This window comes from Anarrhichthys ocellatus, unplaced genomic scaffold (genome assembly GCF_004355925.1).
Source record: "Anarrhichthys ocellatus isolate YVR2014 unplaced genomic scaffold, GSC_Weel_1.0 scaffold15, whole genome shotgun sequence".
In the NCBI taxonomy this organism is placed as follows: Eukaryota; Metazoa; Chordata; class Actinopteri; order Perciformes; family Anarhichadidae; genus Anarrhichthys; species Anarrhichthys ocellatus.
This window is the reverse complement of record NW_022280045.1, coordinates 5082283-5097660: the sequence shown is the minus strand read 5'-3', so window position 1 is coordinate 5097660 and position 15378 is coordinate 5082283. Positions and strand designations below refer to the sequence as shown.

Below are 15378 nucleotides of genomic sequence, written 5' to 3'. Positions count from 1 at the left end.
TCCCTGATCAATTGTTTTGCAACGAGGCATTATTTAATAAATATGTGGCAGAACACAAATCTGAATTTTAAAATAAAGAATAAAGTTGTGCATTTATTTTCCCCTCTGAAAAAACTCCCCTCTGAAAAACTGAGCTTCAAGAGAGTGAACATTGGGGTTACATTCATCAGGTGGAAACAACAAATGAATATGTTGATCTATATCTGTAGTGTAGCTGATATATTTGACAGTTGAACTGAACTGAATAACCTAAGCCTGGTCAGAACGAGCTATGCTTTTGTTTTAACCACAATCAGCTACACATTTGAGTCACAGGAAGTTCTTGTAGCAAAGAAACAATATTGCTAATACAAAGTATTAGTGTTAGCTAACGCACTACAAACAGGCGAGAGTGTGCAAAATGTTGACTTTCTTGTAAAGTATACAGATCTGTGTGCAGCTACCATGAAATACTGCATTATGCTCAGTCTATATGTACAGATCTTTAATGATTCAAGATTTGGCGTCTCTTAATAATGATCCACCGACATCTGAGCTGCAGCTGTTACATAAAATGACTGCTGCTCCCCTTAAACATTAGGAAATGAGTTTGTCTGAATAGACATATATGCGTTTCACAGAACTCTCAAGACGATGTGAATTCATGATGGGTCTTTTTATTTTTCCAATGGCACAAATGCTTGTTGACAGCACCTGGTGTCAGAAAAGACTTGGGTGCAGTGAATCATCACGCTTACTATTTCTGTCATCTCTAACAAGCAATGAGTGGATGGGGAGAATGGCAGATCTTTTCTTTTGAACAGAAAGGGAAAAACTTGTAGGTGTGTGTGTGTGTGGGGGGGGGGGGGGCATGGTGAAGTATGGGGCATAAGGCTGAGTAGGCGTGAAAAAGAAGCAGGTGGGAGACACAGGATCTCATGAAGCTACCTCAATGGTCATAAGGGTTCACTTGTACACATTTTTCATGAGCTCTCTCAGCAGAACGGCAGCTGTGGCTCTCGAGGAACAGACTATTACTGTAGCACTCGCAGACCTCCGAGGGCACGCGGGGGGGGGGGGAAACCAGTAGCATTTGATTTATTTAATTGAATTATTGGGAGAATGCAAAGACAGAACAGCAAAAGAGTGAATAATCTCACACGGGCCTTTGGAGAGAGTGCATGCTACTAAAATGCTGTAATACATCTGGACCCAAAGGCAAGTCAATCTGGACCCAGCTCACATCTCGTGATGGGTACCGAAACCACATAAATGTGCACCGGTGCCAAATTATTAAAAAATGTAATATTGATAATCTCAGACGTTTTATCTGTACTTTTTAATGTTTTGGTGTAATTTATAATCACGACCAGTGATCATCTGCTCTCTGTGTCGCTCCTCCACACACACAAACACACACTGAGCAAAGTCATCTTACAGCAGATAGTTAAAGATTACTGGAGTTAACAACAGTTACTGTAATGCAATAAAACCTTTGTGAGTAAAAAACCAATACTTTATCAATACACCCGTTATTTTAATCTGCTCTGTCCGCAGTCTCACAGCCGCGATGTTGAAGCACAGCATGCCAGCTCGGCTAATAGCAAATTTGTTGAGGATTTAATGTTCTAACTGGAGCCACAAACCACCAGGAAACAAGGCTACAATCACTTGTGCTGATTATTTAACCAGGAAGTTATTTAAAGTTGATTGCTGATGATTGCCACGGTTCTAAACAAAGAAAGAAAGAGATTACAACATCTTGCTCAAATCATAAAGTAGGCCTTTAAATCATGCCAAATTAAAGAACATTAAAGTAACATAAATATTGTCTATAAATATAATTATTACCTTAACTTAACTACTACTTCATCATATTATAAAACTAATTAGATGAAAGATGATACGTTAATCATCTGAAATACGTATAAACCTAATAATAGAAATAAATTGCTAATTACATTGAAAGTAATTCAAAAGACGCAAAAGAAACGGCAACAAAAACTCCATCTAGGTGAATAAGGTTTATAAGTTGGGAGGTAGTACCAGTGTAGTGAAACACCACTTAGTGCCTCTAGTGGAGAGGGGGGCAGAAAGCCTGCAGTTTCTAACAAAATTGTTACAAAAAAAAAAGCGAAACAAAAGCTGTCTGCATGTAGTCAAACTGTTTATCTTAGTTGAACATGTATGTTAAAATTTGGTAAGTTGTTGTCTTTGTTCTACATTTTTTATAAACTGCATTCAGGAATATTATGTTTTTAACAACATTTTAGATTTGTCTTCAGTGAGATATAATTGAGTTTATAGTGACTTTGCGGTTGTCAACTTTAGGCTTCTGTTGCTGCCCTAAAAACATTTAGTTGTATCTAAAATATAGATGAATTCCTGATCTGAATTGATTCATGGTTTAAATAATAAGTCTAAATTAAAAAAAGCAATTATTCAATTATGAAAAAAGATCAGATAAGAGTATCGATAAAGAACCAAACAGGAGTATCAATAAGAGTAGTAGTAATGCTAAAAATAAAAAAATAAAAAATACCCATTTCTATTCTACTATGAATTAAATACATTATGATGTTATTTTGTTAAAAACCTTTGAGTAATAGGTTTGAGAACCCCTCCCGTAATGTATGAACAGTTCAAAAATAAATTAAAGCTTTGAAATATGATTAAGGTATTCTTTTTTTCCTCACTGTTAATTTGAGCCTATTTCAGTATATTTAAAGTATAATAAAAGATTGGTGCCACCACTAGGTGGCACAGTACAGTATACCTTCACTTAAGGTACTGAAATACACACTGTACCGGCTGACAGTGAAGGAAGACACTGGCTCCAGTTGATGATTAACAAGTCACATGCAATTAATGTCCGCTGTGATATCCCGTTTAATCCGTTCTGATAGCTGACCAACACTTCAGATGATATGATTATTCTCTAATTGTCTGAGCTTCATGGGTGTTGACCCTTATTGGTGGTGATGAGGTTGCAGGCATTGGTGGTTAAGTTAGGTAAAACCTTATTTATTAGGAGTACCGGTTTGCTCATATTTGTGATTTTGAGTGAAACTCCTCGACAACTATTGTATGGATTGCCGTAAAAAATGTGATGCACACATTCATGCCCCACTCATGATGAATTGTAGTAACTTTGCTGATCCCCTGACTTTTCAACTGGTGCCATCATCAAGTCAAAATTGTAATTTGTCCAAAACTTTGATATTATTTATCTTCAAATACCAGCTAAATTAATGACTTTCCTCTCAGCCTCAGCTGCACTTTGTGTTAATTTTACCATGTTAACATGCTAAAGTAGTGAGCATGGAAAACATACCTGCTAAACATGTTTACCATGTCATCATGAGAGTGTTAGCAAACTACATTTGGCTGAAAGCATTGATTAGCTGTATGCTTAAGTAGGCTACAGCCTCACAGAGCTGCTAGCCTTGCTGCAGACTATTTAGTCTTGTTTATAATCATGTATTCAGATGAAGCCATTTATTTAAGTTAATTAAATTAAATTATTTGTCAAAATAAAATTCCAAATACAGTAGTCAAAATACAAGTGTATAACAAATTGTCGGGGATAACACAACAAAGTCCAAGACTTATTTCCATCGTGGTCTCCTGCAATAGTATCATCAATCAAATTCATTTTTGTGGTACAATATATACAAATGTGGTATTGTTCTGTTTTTGGTGTGAATTCATTGATTTAATTAGTAAGATTTATTTTGTTTGTTGAATTCTTGCATCCAGAAATAGCCCAGCAAAACTACAGCAGATGGAGATGAATGCTGTATTCAACAAACAACAGTGTAAAAAGAAGAAGGCATAGCTAGTTCCGGATCTGAAGAAAAAGTTTTGATAAATCCTGACACACCATGACCTTATGTACTTGAGCTCCTGACAGGGAGCGGTGGGGTGGAGGGGTCTTTTTTTGACTTTGGCATTAGCAGACACTCAACAGACAGCAGGAGGAAAGGTAGAGATGCGGTATCTCAGGAGAGAGAGCCATCACAGCGTGCTATAGTCCCTGATGCCAATTACCGCTGTCACCCATCTGCTTTGGTCATGCAGTGAAACGTGGGATAAGTGACCTACTTTGTGACAGTAGTGTGACTGCAGTGCTTCTTCTCTCATAAACAAACCAAGCGCTTCTTCCCTGAGGAAAGGCAGAGAGGGATTGTATCCTATAGGGAAATATATACTGGTCAGTTTTAAAGATGTTTCTATTTGGCCTTTGAGTTTGAGCAGAGTGCACCGTTTTTACAAAGCTCATTCACCCAAACCCCAGTTCTTACTACATCAATGGACAAAGATCCCCACAATTGGAAAAAGGTACATTTTCTCACTTATTTCTACTGGTAGCCATGCAGGTAGTTTTGATTCTGTCATGCTCAGGTTTTAGGAAAGCCTTCTCTATATTTTCTTCTGCCATGACAGTACAATGGGGGTGGATGGAGTTTTGATTGTGGTGCCCCAGCATTCAAATTTACTCTAATCCATATAACATACTGTCAATAATTTTCATTGGGACGATTTCCTCAGTTGAAAGTAATTTCAGTGACAGTGAGGTTTGTGGATTATTAAGACATTAACAAGTGGGACATTCAATCAGCAAAGGGATGTTGCTGTTCATTTTTTATATCAACAAACACAAGTTTACTCAACTAAATTGAGTTGAGATGGAAGCAGAAATTTCTGAAGAGGATATCTCAAAACCTGAGCTCATACAACCCAAACTGCATGGCTACAGTACACTGCCACAGCAGTGGTTTCCAACCTGGGACACGCATCCAAAACGGACACGGCGCACCACTAACATGTATTCAGAGTCGTATTTCTGGCTACAGGTGTGTTCTCATGTTTTAACAATTTCTCTGCTAATAGCTCAATGTTCAATGCACTGCATGTCTAGCTTGGTTCCTGAATTCTGAGCCTAATAACTAATAATAATTACAGAAAAATATAGTTTTGTTACAAAACCTGCAAGTTGCATTCTACACAAATCAATTGATTTACAGCCCAAACAAATGTTCTGCAGATTATGTATTTTCAAGTACAACAAAGTTGCAGTAATTGCAGTAATAGCCTATTAAGTGTAGTTGAAATATAGCCAGTGATGCATGATGTCCAATTTAGTGAATATATGATTAAACGTCATTTTCTCTCAACATAAAATCAATTCTTGAAAATGTTAACAACTGTTTTATTCCTTAGTTGTTAGTTGATGTTACAAAATTGTATGTACTGTATGTAAGAGTCTCCTACTATAGAAGGACTATAAAATCAAGGACGTCACCAACAACATAAAACATTCACCTTTGATCCCAGCTTGGTTCTCTATGTGACGGAGGTGTGGGAGGTCTCGGTGAAGCTTCAGCATGCTGCAGGCTACAGCTGTGAGCATATCTATCTCAGCTGTGTGGGGCGACTGTGGCTCACCGGCTTAAGAGGGTTGTCTGGTAACCGCAGGGTCAACGGTTCGATCCTTGACTGGGAAGTGCCACATGTCGAAGTGTCCCTGAGCAAGACACTGAACCCCTGGGTACCTGTCATTGGCACCCCACTGATTTGCAGAGGTCAAATTCTGTATGTATATGACCTATATGAGGTTTCTCTGATCCAAAGCTCTGCCACTATCTATTGAAGGATTTCATGCTTAAGAACAAACAGCATTCATCTTCATGACAAGGAAAGCAGACATACATGATACTTTTATTTGGTCCATGAATGCAGAGGTTGTGTGCCTCTCCTCTTTCTCTTTGTCCTTTCACTTGCATTTTTAGTTTTTCTAAAATATACACCTGCACACAGGCACATACATAAACACACACACAGGCAAATCCTAAGAGATACGCAGGGAATTGATCCGGGCTCTTAGCTCTCTGCTTGTTATTGGGTTTTTTTCCTCAGCTAGTATGCCTCAAGGAGGAACATAGTGTGTATATACAGTGTGTGTGTGTGTGTGTGTGTGTGTGTGTGTGTGTGTGTGTGTGTGTTCAGCAGCACCATGGTCTGCTCAAGGGGAGAGATGTGGAGAGTGAGTGACTCAGCATAGTGATTCATTTATAATTGGCGGCAGCGTTTCAAGAGCACACACACACACACACACACACACACACATATTTCTTAAGGGTGGGTGCCCCTATCAGAGATGACGGGATTGATTGAGTGAGCCAGAATGCTGTCTGCTAAAGAGGCAGAGATGGAGAAAGAGAAAGAAGGGGACAGAGAAGATATCACACCATGTGGACTGAGAAAGATCAATTGAACTAAACAGAGGCAGGCCAAACGAGGAGCCGTTGCACTTAAGCGTGCTGGGTTCAACATTATGTTCGAGGCGGTGCTTTATTAGGGGAAGGGGTATGAAAGAAAGGGCTTCCTTGTTGGTATAACACAAGCATGTTTTTCCCTAAATAATGAACATGAATCTGCACCTGGTGCCATGTGGGGAAGCAGGTCGCCGACTGATGACATGGTGTGAAATCAGTGCATGAATCAACTGCTCTGCTTGTGACAGCTGGAGGCTGCAGTTTATTGGGCAGGAGGAGCTTTGTGAGTCAAACCCCTGGGGAATTACATTGAGATAGATTGGCAGATTTATGAGCTCTGATGCACTATATAGCCTTATACATCGAGTGTGGATCCATGAGGGGGAAAAAACTGAATTGGATGAATATAATTAGTTCTGTGACTGCTTTTTGTAATGCCTGAAAATAGACGTTTTGGGTTGAACCTGTCTCCAAACATAACATGCAGCCAATGTTTTCTAAACTGGTGGTTAACATAAATGCTCTCGGCACTCATATCAGTAACACAGGGGGTTATATGGGCCATGTTTCTGTGGGAGGCAAGCCAGCAGGCTTTGCTTTGACTCTGTAGTCGCCACACATCTTATCCCCCGTAGGAGATCCAAGAGCCTTTCCAACAACACTGATCTCAAAGAGTGTCAGCTGGTCACTTTCACCGGTCCGCTATGCAGACTGGCTGCTAAAACAGAGGAACACGCTGCTTCGATGGAAAGGTTATAACATGTTTATAGATGGGTCAGCTGGCCCGAGTTGTTAAACAGGTTTGCTCCAGAAATAGGCTTTCTGTCAGCTCATTATTTTAGTTTTTATGAGACACCATATGCTACAAGGACGGATGTTGTAACACAGACTGCAACAAAAAGAAGGCAAGGAAGAATGACGTAATTTCAAATGCAGCTAGTGTATAAATTACACTGGCTCTGTCCATGGTGCTGAATAGAGCCGTTCACATATTCGCTGCTGACACATAACCAGGATCATATTATATAATTCTGTCTTTCTTTTTTAATTTTTTATTGTGTCCATTTCTCGTAGAAAGTCTATAATGTATAAAATGTCATCATGTTTATTTGTCATGCTTCTTTTTATATACAACAGATCATAAATAGATCTATAGATCTAGCTTATGTTAGAGTCTATTGTTTGTACTTTCTTTTGCTGCTCTGGCCCTTAAAGGGGCACACCAGTGATTTAGTATTTCAATGGGTGAAGCTCCAAAAACCTTGGATTTCCATGAATGAAACAATTTGTATTTTTTGTAAGAATCTTTCTGCCTGGTAAATGCCTGCATCTATTAGGCTCCATGCTTCATTTTACAGTCTTGTATCCCAAAGATGACATCATCTGGGTTATTTGACTCCAGAAAGCTCATCCAGACACTAACTGTATACTCAACATGAGTAAACAGGCTTTTACTACAGTATGCACATAATCAGAGTGCCCTTTGAATGTCTTTGTCCCAGTCTCTGTTATAGCCTACACCAGCATGCTGCACTATTAACAATGGTGGAAGAAACACAAAGTCCCACATTAAACATTTTACTTAAGTAATGCTGTGAAAACACAAGTATCGAGGAATACAAACACTTCTCAAAGCATTATATTGTTTACAGTATTTTCAATATTTAGATAAGTGGGTAAAAAGTAAAATATTCAGAAATTTAGTAATGTAGAAGTATAAAGTGACATCAAATAAAGAAATGCTGAGGTAAGTACATGATAATTGTTATGACTCATGCTCTACTTCATGCTCTAAGAAGCACAGAGAAGGAAGTAATCATCCATTATGAAGTTCCCTTTAAACCATAATACACTTTTATTATATTGTGGAGTGAAATATACCCTTTAATGGGGCTATTATATGCTACATATAATGCTAATGTATCTATTCATTTGAACAGACACACAATACATGTCTATGTAATGATGAATCTTCCTCAGATATCCTAAAGAAAAGCCGACGTCTCCGAGCCTCAAACCTGCCTCAGTGAGGGTCCTTCACTTGTGTAATTGCATCTCTCGCCTGCTGATGTCCCTCTTGCTCCTCCACCGCTCGGGGTCCCCTGGCGTACACACGCGCGCACTAGCGCGCACAATAATGCACACACAACACGCGCGCGCCTCAAACCCGGATGGATGACTTCACCGTTCTGCCTGGGTTTTCCTTTATGATCCCGGGATCTCCCACTTCCCTCACCAGACATCAGCCAGCAACACAGCGGAACACAGCTCTCCCTCTCTCACTCGCGCGCCGTCTCTCCCTGCAGCTGCAACACATCCAGAGACCACAAAGAGACAACAACAACAACCGAACCTCAAACCGTCCAAACCGAGTTACACTCAGAAAGGATCCGAGCAGGAGAAAAAAACAACCGCTGCAGCTTGCACGAAAAAGGGGAATCCGGCTTTATTGACAACGTCGCTGAGGAAAGACTTTTGTCTACTTCTGTATTTACGCTGGTGATCCTTCTCCGTCGTGCCACAATGTCCGAGGTGCTGCCATACAACGAGGGGAAAATGAACGGCTATGGGGCAGATAGCGAGGTCAACCAGATGTCCTACAGCTGCGGACTGCAGGACACAAGCGCCTTTTTCTCTGCGTCGCAGGCGAAAAGACCCCCAAAGCTTGGACAGATCGGCAGAGTCAAGCGAGGTAAAGGATGGTTAAATAAAGGATTGAGGCATGTTGTCTTTAACTGATACATGGACATAATTATTTATGTGATGGAAAAATGGGCAAGGTATTTCGGGACTTACCGTGAGTTATTTGTGATATTGCAATTCACATAATTTATTTGAATTCATAATGTTGTATAATAAACACAGTTTCGATATTTGAAAATTCACTACAGGATAAATACTTACGCATGTTTATGGTTGTCGACCGCATTCAAACTGTTTACATACATGCACGAGACGTGATCGTCACGTAAGGACACACCCCATGCTGTGCTCAAAACAATAGGGTTAAACCTTAAGGATAAAACGCCTGGCTCGTCGCCATTATCGGGAATGACTTGTTTTGTCTGGGATTTGCAATAGTGCTTTAGTTAATGAATTAATTTATTTACCTGCAATCACGTTCTCTCCTTGCTTTGGTTATTTAGTGCGCCATGTCCCCTCCACTATAGGCCCTACATAAGGATCCACCGACCTTACAATGAAACACAATGGACTCACTATTGAATGGAATATTATAGAAATGTAAATATTTATCGTTCCCTCCATGCTCTTAATAACCGTCCTCTCCTCTTTTCTCTCAACAGTGGTCATCGAGGACGACCGAATAGACGAGGTCCTGCAGGGGATGACAGACAAGTCTTCACCCGGCGTTTAAACGTGAGCGATGCCTTGCAGACTTTTTAATTTTGATCACCGATTTGAAGCACTTGTCGGCTGTGCATGTTCGAGGATTGCAGGAGAAAAAACGACGGCACGAAGCAAGGATGGTGTGACTGACGAAAGGCAATGGAGAGAGAGAGAAAAGGCAAAGACGTGGGGGGGGGGGGGGAGGGCAGATGGAGAAGGCTTGAGGAAGAGAAATGTTGAAGAAAGCTGTGAAGAAAGAGAAAGCGATAGGGAGAGAGACTCTGGAAAAGACCAAGATTTATCATGGGATTGCTGGCAATTCTCCAAGCGAATCCCGAATTGAACTACTGCTGCGCAGCAAGATGTTGAGATGGCGGACACCGCTCAACCTCTGCTGACTTTAATGATGGATGAACTTGTCATTACTTCACGGCCATCTCTTTTTCCTTTTCAACAGCGCTGTAAGCAACAAAATACTGCAACTGGAGGCTGATGCTAAATCCCAGCCCTATTTCAATAAGTTGTACAGTACAGTAGGTAGGCTAAGCTCTCAGACGTCCCCCTTCCTCCCCCCTCCTTTAGGCTTTGCTTTGTTGATTCGGTCAGCGGCGGTGCATTCAAGGGAGCTGTCCTTTCAGCACTGGTCCAATGCATTCCTGTTGCTGCTATCGCTTTTCAAAAGCAGAACTCTCAGCCTGCTAAATAGAGGAGACCCATTGTATGTAAAAACATATATTCGAGGATGGTGCAATGTTAATATTTTCTGTAGTAGAAGCCCTGTTTGCTCTTGGCCTTTAAAAGAGCATTAGGCCACAGAATAAACCTGAACCACAGGCTACATTCTTCTTCTTCTTCTTCTTCTTCTTCTTGCATTACCCATCAGTGGTTAAAGGTGCGGCTTGGCACCTTCATGTAGCTGATTTACACCTGCACATATCTTTTTTTTTTTTGTATTTTCAACTGCTCCGATATCTACAGAGGCCAGCACAGATGTGGAGAATATAGTAAATGTTTTAAACAAAAGTCATGAAATTGATGGGAAAAAAAATTATGCTTTCCATAATTTGGGTATTTTAAGTTTGCAAATATTCGTCTTTTGTCTTCTATATGTTTTTTCTCCATCTATTTGCATGAACTTTCACTCCGGTGCCAATGTAGGTGCCACTACTCTTACCCTGGCACGCTTCTTTTTAACAAAAGTCATATTTGTATTTTTATATCTAAATATTTGTTATTTAAATTATATGCTAGTCTATCGTCTTACAATTCATCAACAAAAATATTTCTACTTCAGAGAGGATATACAGAATGAGACTAGGCTTCATGGAGGCGAAGCGAAGATTTTGGTGGACTGGTCTCATTCTATATCAGAGGTCGGGCGTTTTTTAAAGACTAACTGAATGTGTCTGGGGTTTTGCACACATCGATGTTAAACTATTATTAAGAAATCGTATACTGTGACTTGAGCTTCGTTGATGAATTTGTTAGAAAATGGCAGTTTTAGAGTATATTGCACTGTTTACGAGTATTCTCAAATAACGTTGTTATTTGACCGATTTTGGACATTACAGTTTTTGTTTTTTAATTTTGATTATTTTGTACCATTATTTTAAAGAAACTGGATATGGTTTGTCGTGCATGAAACCTTAATATTTTCAATAATGAAACATTGTTTTATGAAGCAAAAAAGCAACAAAAATGTCATGACATTCTAAGAATGAGTCATTGTATATTATGATGCCATTTTCACTGTATTTGGTGAACTAATAAATGGTGAAAGAACATGTAAATGTGATTCTTTGGTTTGGCTTTTGTCCCAAAACATTTTACTATGCCATTCAACGGAAGCTGATACCCAATAGGACCAACATCAGAGTGGTCTGGGCTTGTTCTGTGAATAAAAGTCAAGGGGAGAAAACAACGCAAAACATATCCCGTCAGCACAGCACACTGACAAATTTTAAAAATAAAGATAAATAAACTCTTGTTAATAAACAACATACATGTAGTTTCAGCTTCAAAAAGCATCATCTCATCTTTTTGTAGCCTTTGGGGTCAGTAGCCATGACTTCAGTAGCATTAAATACTGATCCTTAATTAAAGATCAGGGAAGGAACAGTGATCCATCTGTTAAGCTGTTAAACAGCTCTGTGCCGGCCTACACTAGTGAATTCATTAAACCACAGACCCCTGGGGGTCCACAACTGGCCACATGATCATCTTTTAAAGTCGACATGTGCAGTGTCCTCATCCGGTAGCTCTCACACAAAGGCTATAACAGGGCTGTAAACACTGGCTTTGGTTGGTACACCAAGAACAAACAATCATGCACACGCTCTGTGGTTTATTACAGTGTTAACATCTATATGTCAACCAACCCACACACAATGGCAGAAACTGGAAATTTCAAATATTTATTGCTTTTTGGTTGCTTTTTGGTTTCTTAGTTTCCACATACTCTCAATTGCAAAAAAAAATGGTATGAAGGTATAAACTGATTCAGGTCGGTGGAAAACCCACTAACTATGCAGCACATACTGTACTTATTGGTCTCTGTGACAATATATAAAGATCAGCATCACAGTCATTTGTTATCCTATTTTCTCTGAAACACACATGTGGATGTATCTTTTTATGTTATTGTTTTGTCAAATGTTTTGTCAAATCTCACTAGTTCATTACACCAACAGATCTCAGGTGGAAGAAAAGGTGTACTCTCGAATACTACACTGTTTGCCAACAGTGTCAGCCAGGAAATTGTGTCACTTGATATTCCCCCTTTTCCACCTGCGGTACACAAACCTGCACAGCATCGATAAGTCAATAGAAATTATTTTCCTGGTAATCTCACAATTTAATTTTCCTGAAAATCATGCTGCAGATATGACAGATTTTCAATCTCTGAAGCAAAATGTACAGTATCAGGACAGATCTATAAAAAGCTACATGTTCTGTCAACAATGCTTTCATACTAATCCTTCAGGACACTGAATTGCACTTCACTCTAATAACAGAACATCAACAAAGCGTCATCAATGTAGCAAACCAAATTCCCATCAGAGAGATTATTGACTGTCCTGATGACATGAGCACTGCACTGAATGAACACATAGTGCTATCGATCAGGTTGTTGTTGTGGATGTCGTGTTTGTGCGAGTGTGAGTGTGTGTCTGTCTACGGTCATGGACAATTACACTTTTCACAGTAATGGGCGGCCCTGGAAGGCCGGAACCGGACTGACACATTTGGGCAGATATTGAATTGTATCAGCTCTGCTCCATGCCTCTCTCCTATCATGAGTGTGACTGTGAACATGTGACTATAAAAGTCAATTAAGTCCTTCTATCAATATGCTGCAGCATTGCTCCCCCTTCAGTGGTATGCGTTATTCTTAATGTAAAATATGTCCAGACAATAGGCTTAAAGGCTAACACTGGTGTTGTTTTATCTTCTAAGTATACAACTAGAATTAGAACTAGAACCATCCCACGGTTGTATGCCTCCACTAACCAGTCAAGTTGCAAAATTTCATCACTTCATAATTTTATCCTATTAGTCATTTGTGTGAAACTGTCATAATTAGCATATGCATTCTTATTATTATGAGTTATGGCCAAAAACATGTTTTGTGAGGTCACAGACACCTTGACCATTGACCACCAAAATCTAAACAAATCATTCAAGTTTGTGCCAAATTTCAAAGAAATTCCCTCCAAGCATTCCTGAAATATTGTGTTCACGAGAATGGAACGGACGGACAACATGAAAATGTATCTGGCCATGACTTTGAGAGGCATAACAATGCCCTAAAGAGATCAAAACCAGCAATTAATTAATCTTACAAACAAGTATTGTGTGCCATCAAGCTCCATCGCTGTCCCAAGAATGCTCAAGAATGCAGTTTTGCGTTCACACTGCTATGCTAGTTTACTGTAATTAGAGCTAGGAAACCTATTCAGCTTTGGTTACAGACCTTTTATTTAGACCAATTTGTTGACAATAATTCAAAGATAAAACGCTCCAGAATTATCCTTTAAATTCATTTGTAGGATGTCTGACTTGAACATCCCAGGCAACAACTAATGAGCTACTGCCCTCTGTTGACACGTAAATTAAGTCATTATTTTGCAACTCTCAGGGTCAGAGGTCAGTTGACTGTGAGCTGGAGCTATAGATGTAACCCGAGGTCTTTGAGGCTCCTGTGTCCTGACCTGGCAGACGGGGCTGGGAGTGCAGGCCATACTGGGGTCAACACAGATATGCTGTAGATGCCTCCCCAGTGGACAGTCACTGTGTAGCCACATAGAAAGACTGGATAGAAATACAAGCATGACAGACGTATGGAGGTTTATGTGCAAAATGCAGAAAAAGCTATGGCAGACAGCTGTAAATGTTAAGTGCCATCGCACTGTTATCTCTGACATACATGAACACACACAGCTCAAAGCAACTCTCAGCTCTAGGGTCAAACTGAGTGTGTGCAGTGAGAACAAAGAGCTTTGATCTGATTCCACTTTCGCCCCATCCTGAGCAGACACCCATTAATATTCCTCCTCCAGTTACATAAGCCTGCCATACAATATATTATGCTATTATGCTGCCCCAAGAGAGATGGGCAGATATACAGTCCACAATGCAGACTGGTTTCCACTGACAAGGATAGCTGGTGATTCCCTCCATCTTATCTATGCTGGTCTGTAGCAACTTGCTTCATAGGCAGTAAGTTATAGCGTGGTCTTATTTTCATGGATTTAAACTGCTTTAAACTTGATGGAAAAGATCCCTAAAAGGTGCTAAGATTGGGAGCATTTGTATTGCCTCTGAAGGGTGCCGGCATGGTGCCGGTCTTGCAGCTAACGGAGCTAACAGCACTAACAATGAGAACAATAGAAAAAAAAGCTGACAGAGGCAACAGTGTTTACCTGAGGGGGAACAGGAGGGTGGGTGCTACGCTTCGAGACGCTGTTATTGTCTGTAACTGCTGTATGAGCGCAGTGAAGAGCTGTGGCCTTGAGCTCGTCATTGGGGCACACTCACATGCACTAAGAGAATAAGTTTGACAAATTTTGGGTTTGTTTTAAACCTGTACGACAGTCTGTACGCCCGTATTACTTGCCCCATTAGACATGTTTTCTTAATATTGCCGCATTCCCAGATATCAATAAATAACTTTGTTAGTACAATAGAACTGAACCACAAAATTAGGACCATGGTTGTAGGAAACAAGAATTCCCCTTCAAGAATCACAGAGGATGCTTTGAGTGTAGCTGCAGTAAGCACGGACGTGAATGGGGTAAAAAAAAAAAAAAAAGGCAGTAGTGCTGTGTCGTGATACAGTTTAACACCATCACATACCATGAGGCAGATAAAACCCACAGATGTTTGGTTAAAGCATGCAGTAGGCCTTTCGAGTTGCATGAGACCTCACATAACACCCACACACCAAAGCACTCAGGGCCAATCGATGCAGACTGAGAGGGCAGGGTGGTGGTGGTGGTGAGATAAGTGACTGAGAGTAAGAGAGAGACAGAAAGACAGAGAGAGAAAGGCATTGAGCATGCAGTAGATTAGTGTTGTTGTTGCCCTTGGGCAACAGAGCATGGAGGACAATCAGCAGCAGGAGAGAAGATTCTGGCTCTACTATCTCTGGCACACATGAATACACAGTGCTCTATATTAAATCATAGCCTAAGACACCTGGATGACTCAGGCGATCAGCTACAGAAACAAAAGAATCTGCAAATAAGACGAAAATCTTTGTGCTAAACAGAAA

General features: G+C 40.1%; 2 protein-coding genes across 2 annotated transcripts in view; both read left to right on the top strand.

The window, feature by feature from the left end:
• Positions 1-1611, top strand: part of mul2 (mitochondrial E3 ubiquitin protein ligase 2) — a 4975-nt gene extending 3364 nt beyond the window's left edge. The window contains exon 6 of the mRNA XM_031854874.1: positions 1537-1611. Within this exon, the coding sequence (XP_031710734.1) occupies positions 1537-1611 (75 nt within the window). The remainder of the gene's footprint in view (positions 1-1536) is intronic.
• A 6808-nt stretch (positions 1612-8419) lies between these two features.
• Positions 8420-11400, top strand: camk2n2a (calcium/calmodulin-dependent protein kinase II inhibitor 2a). The gene is made up of 2 exons (XM_031854405.1): positions 8420-8949; positions 9563-11400. Exons 1-2 carry the CDS (start codon positions 8781-8783, stop codon positions 9631-9633), a joined length of 240 nt encoding a protein of 79 aa, XP_031710265.1. The 5' UTR covers positions 8420-8780; the 3' UTR covers positions 9634-11400.
• Positions 11401-15378: the final 3978 nt, after the last annotated feature.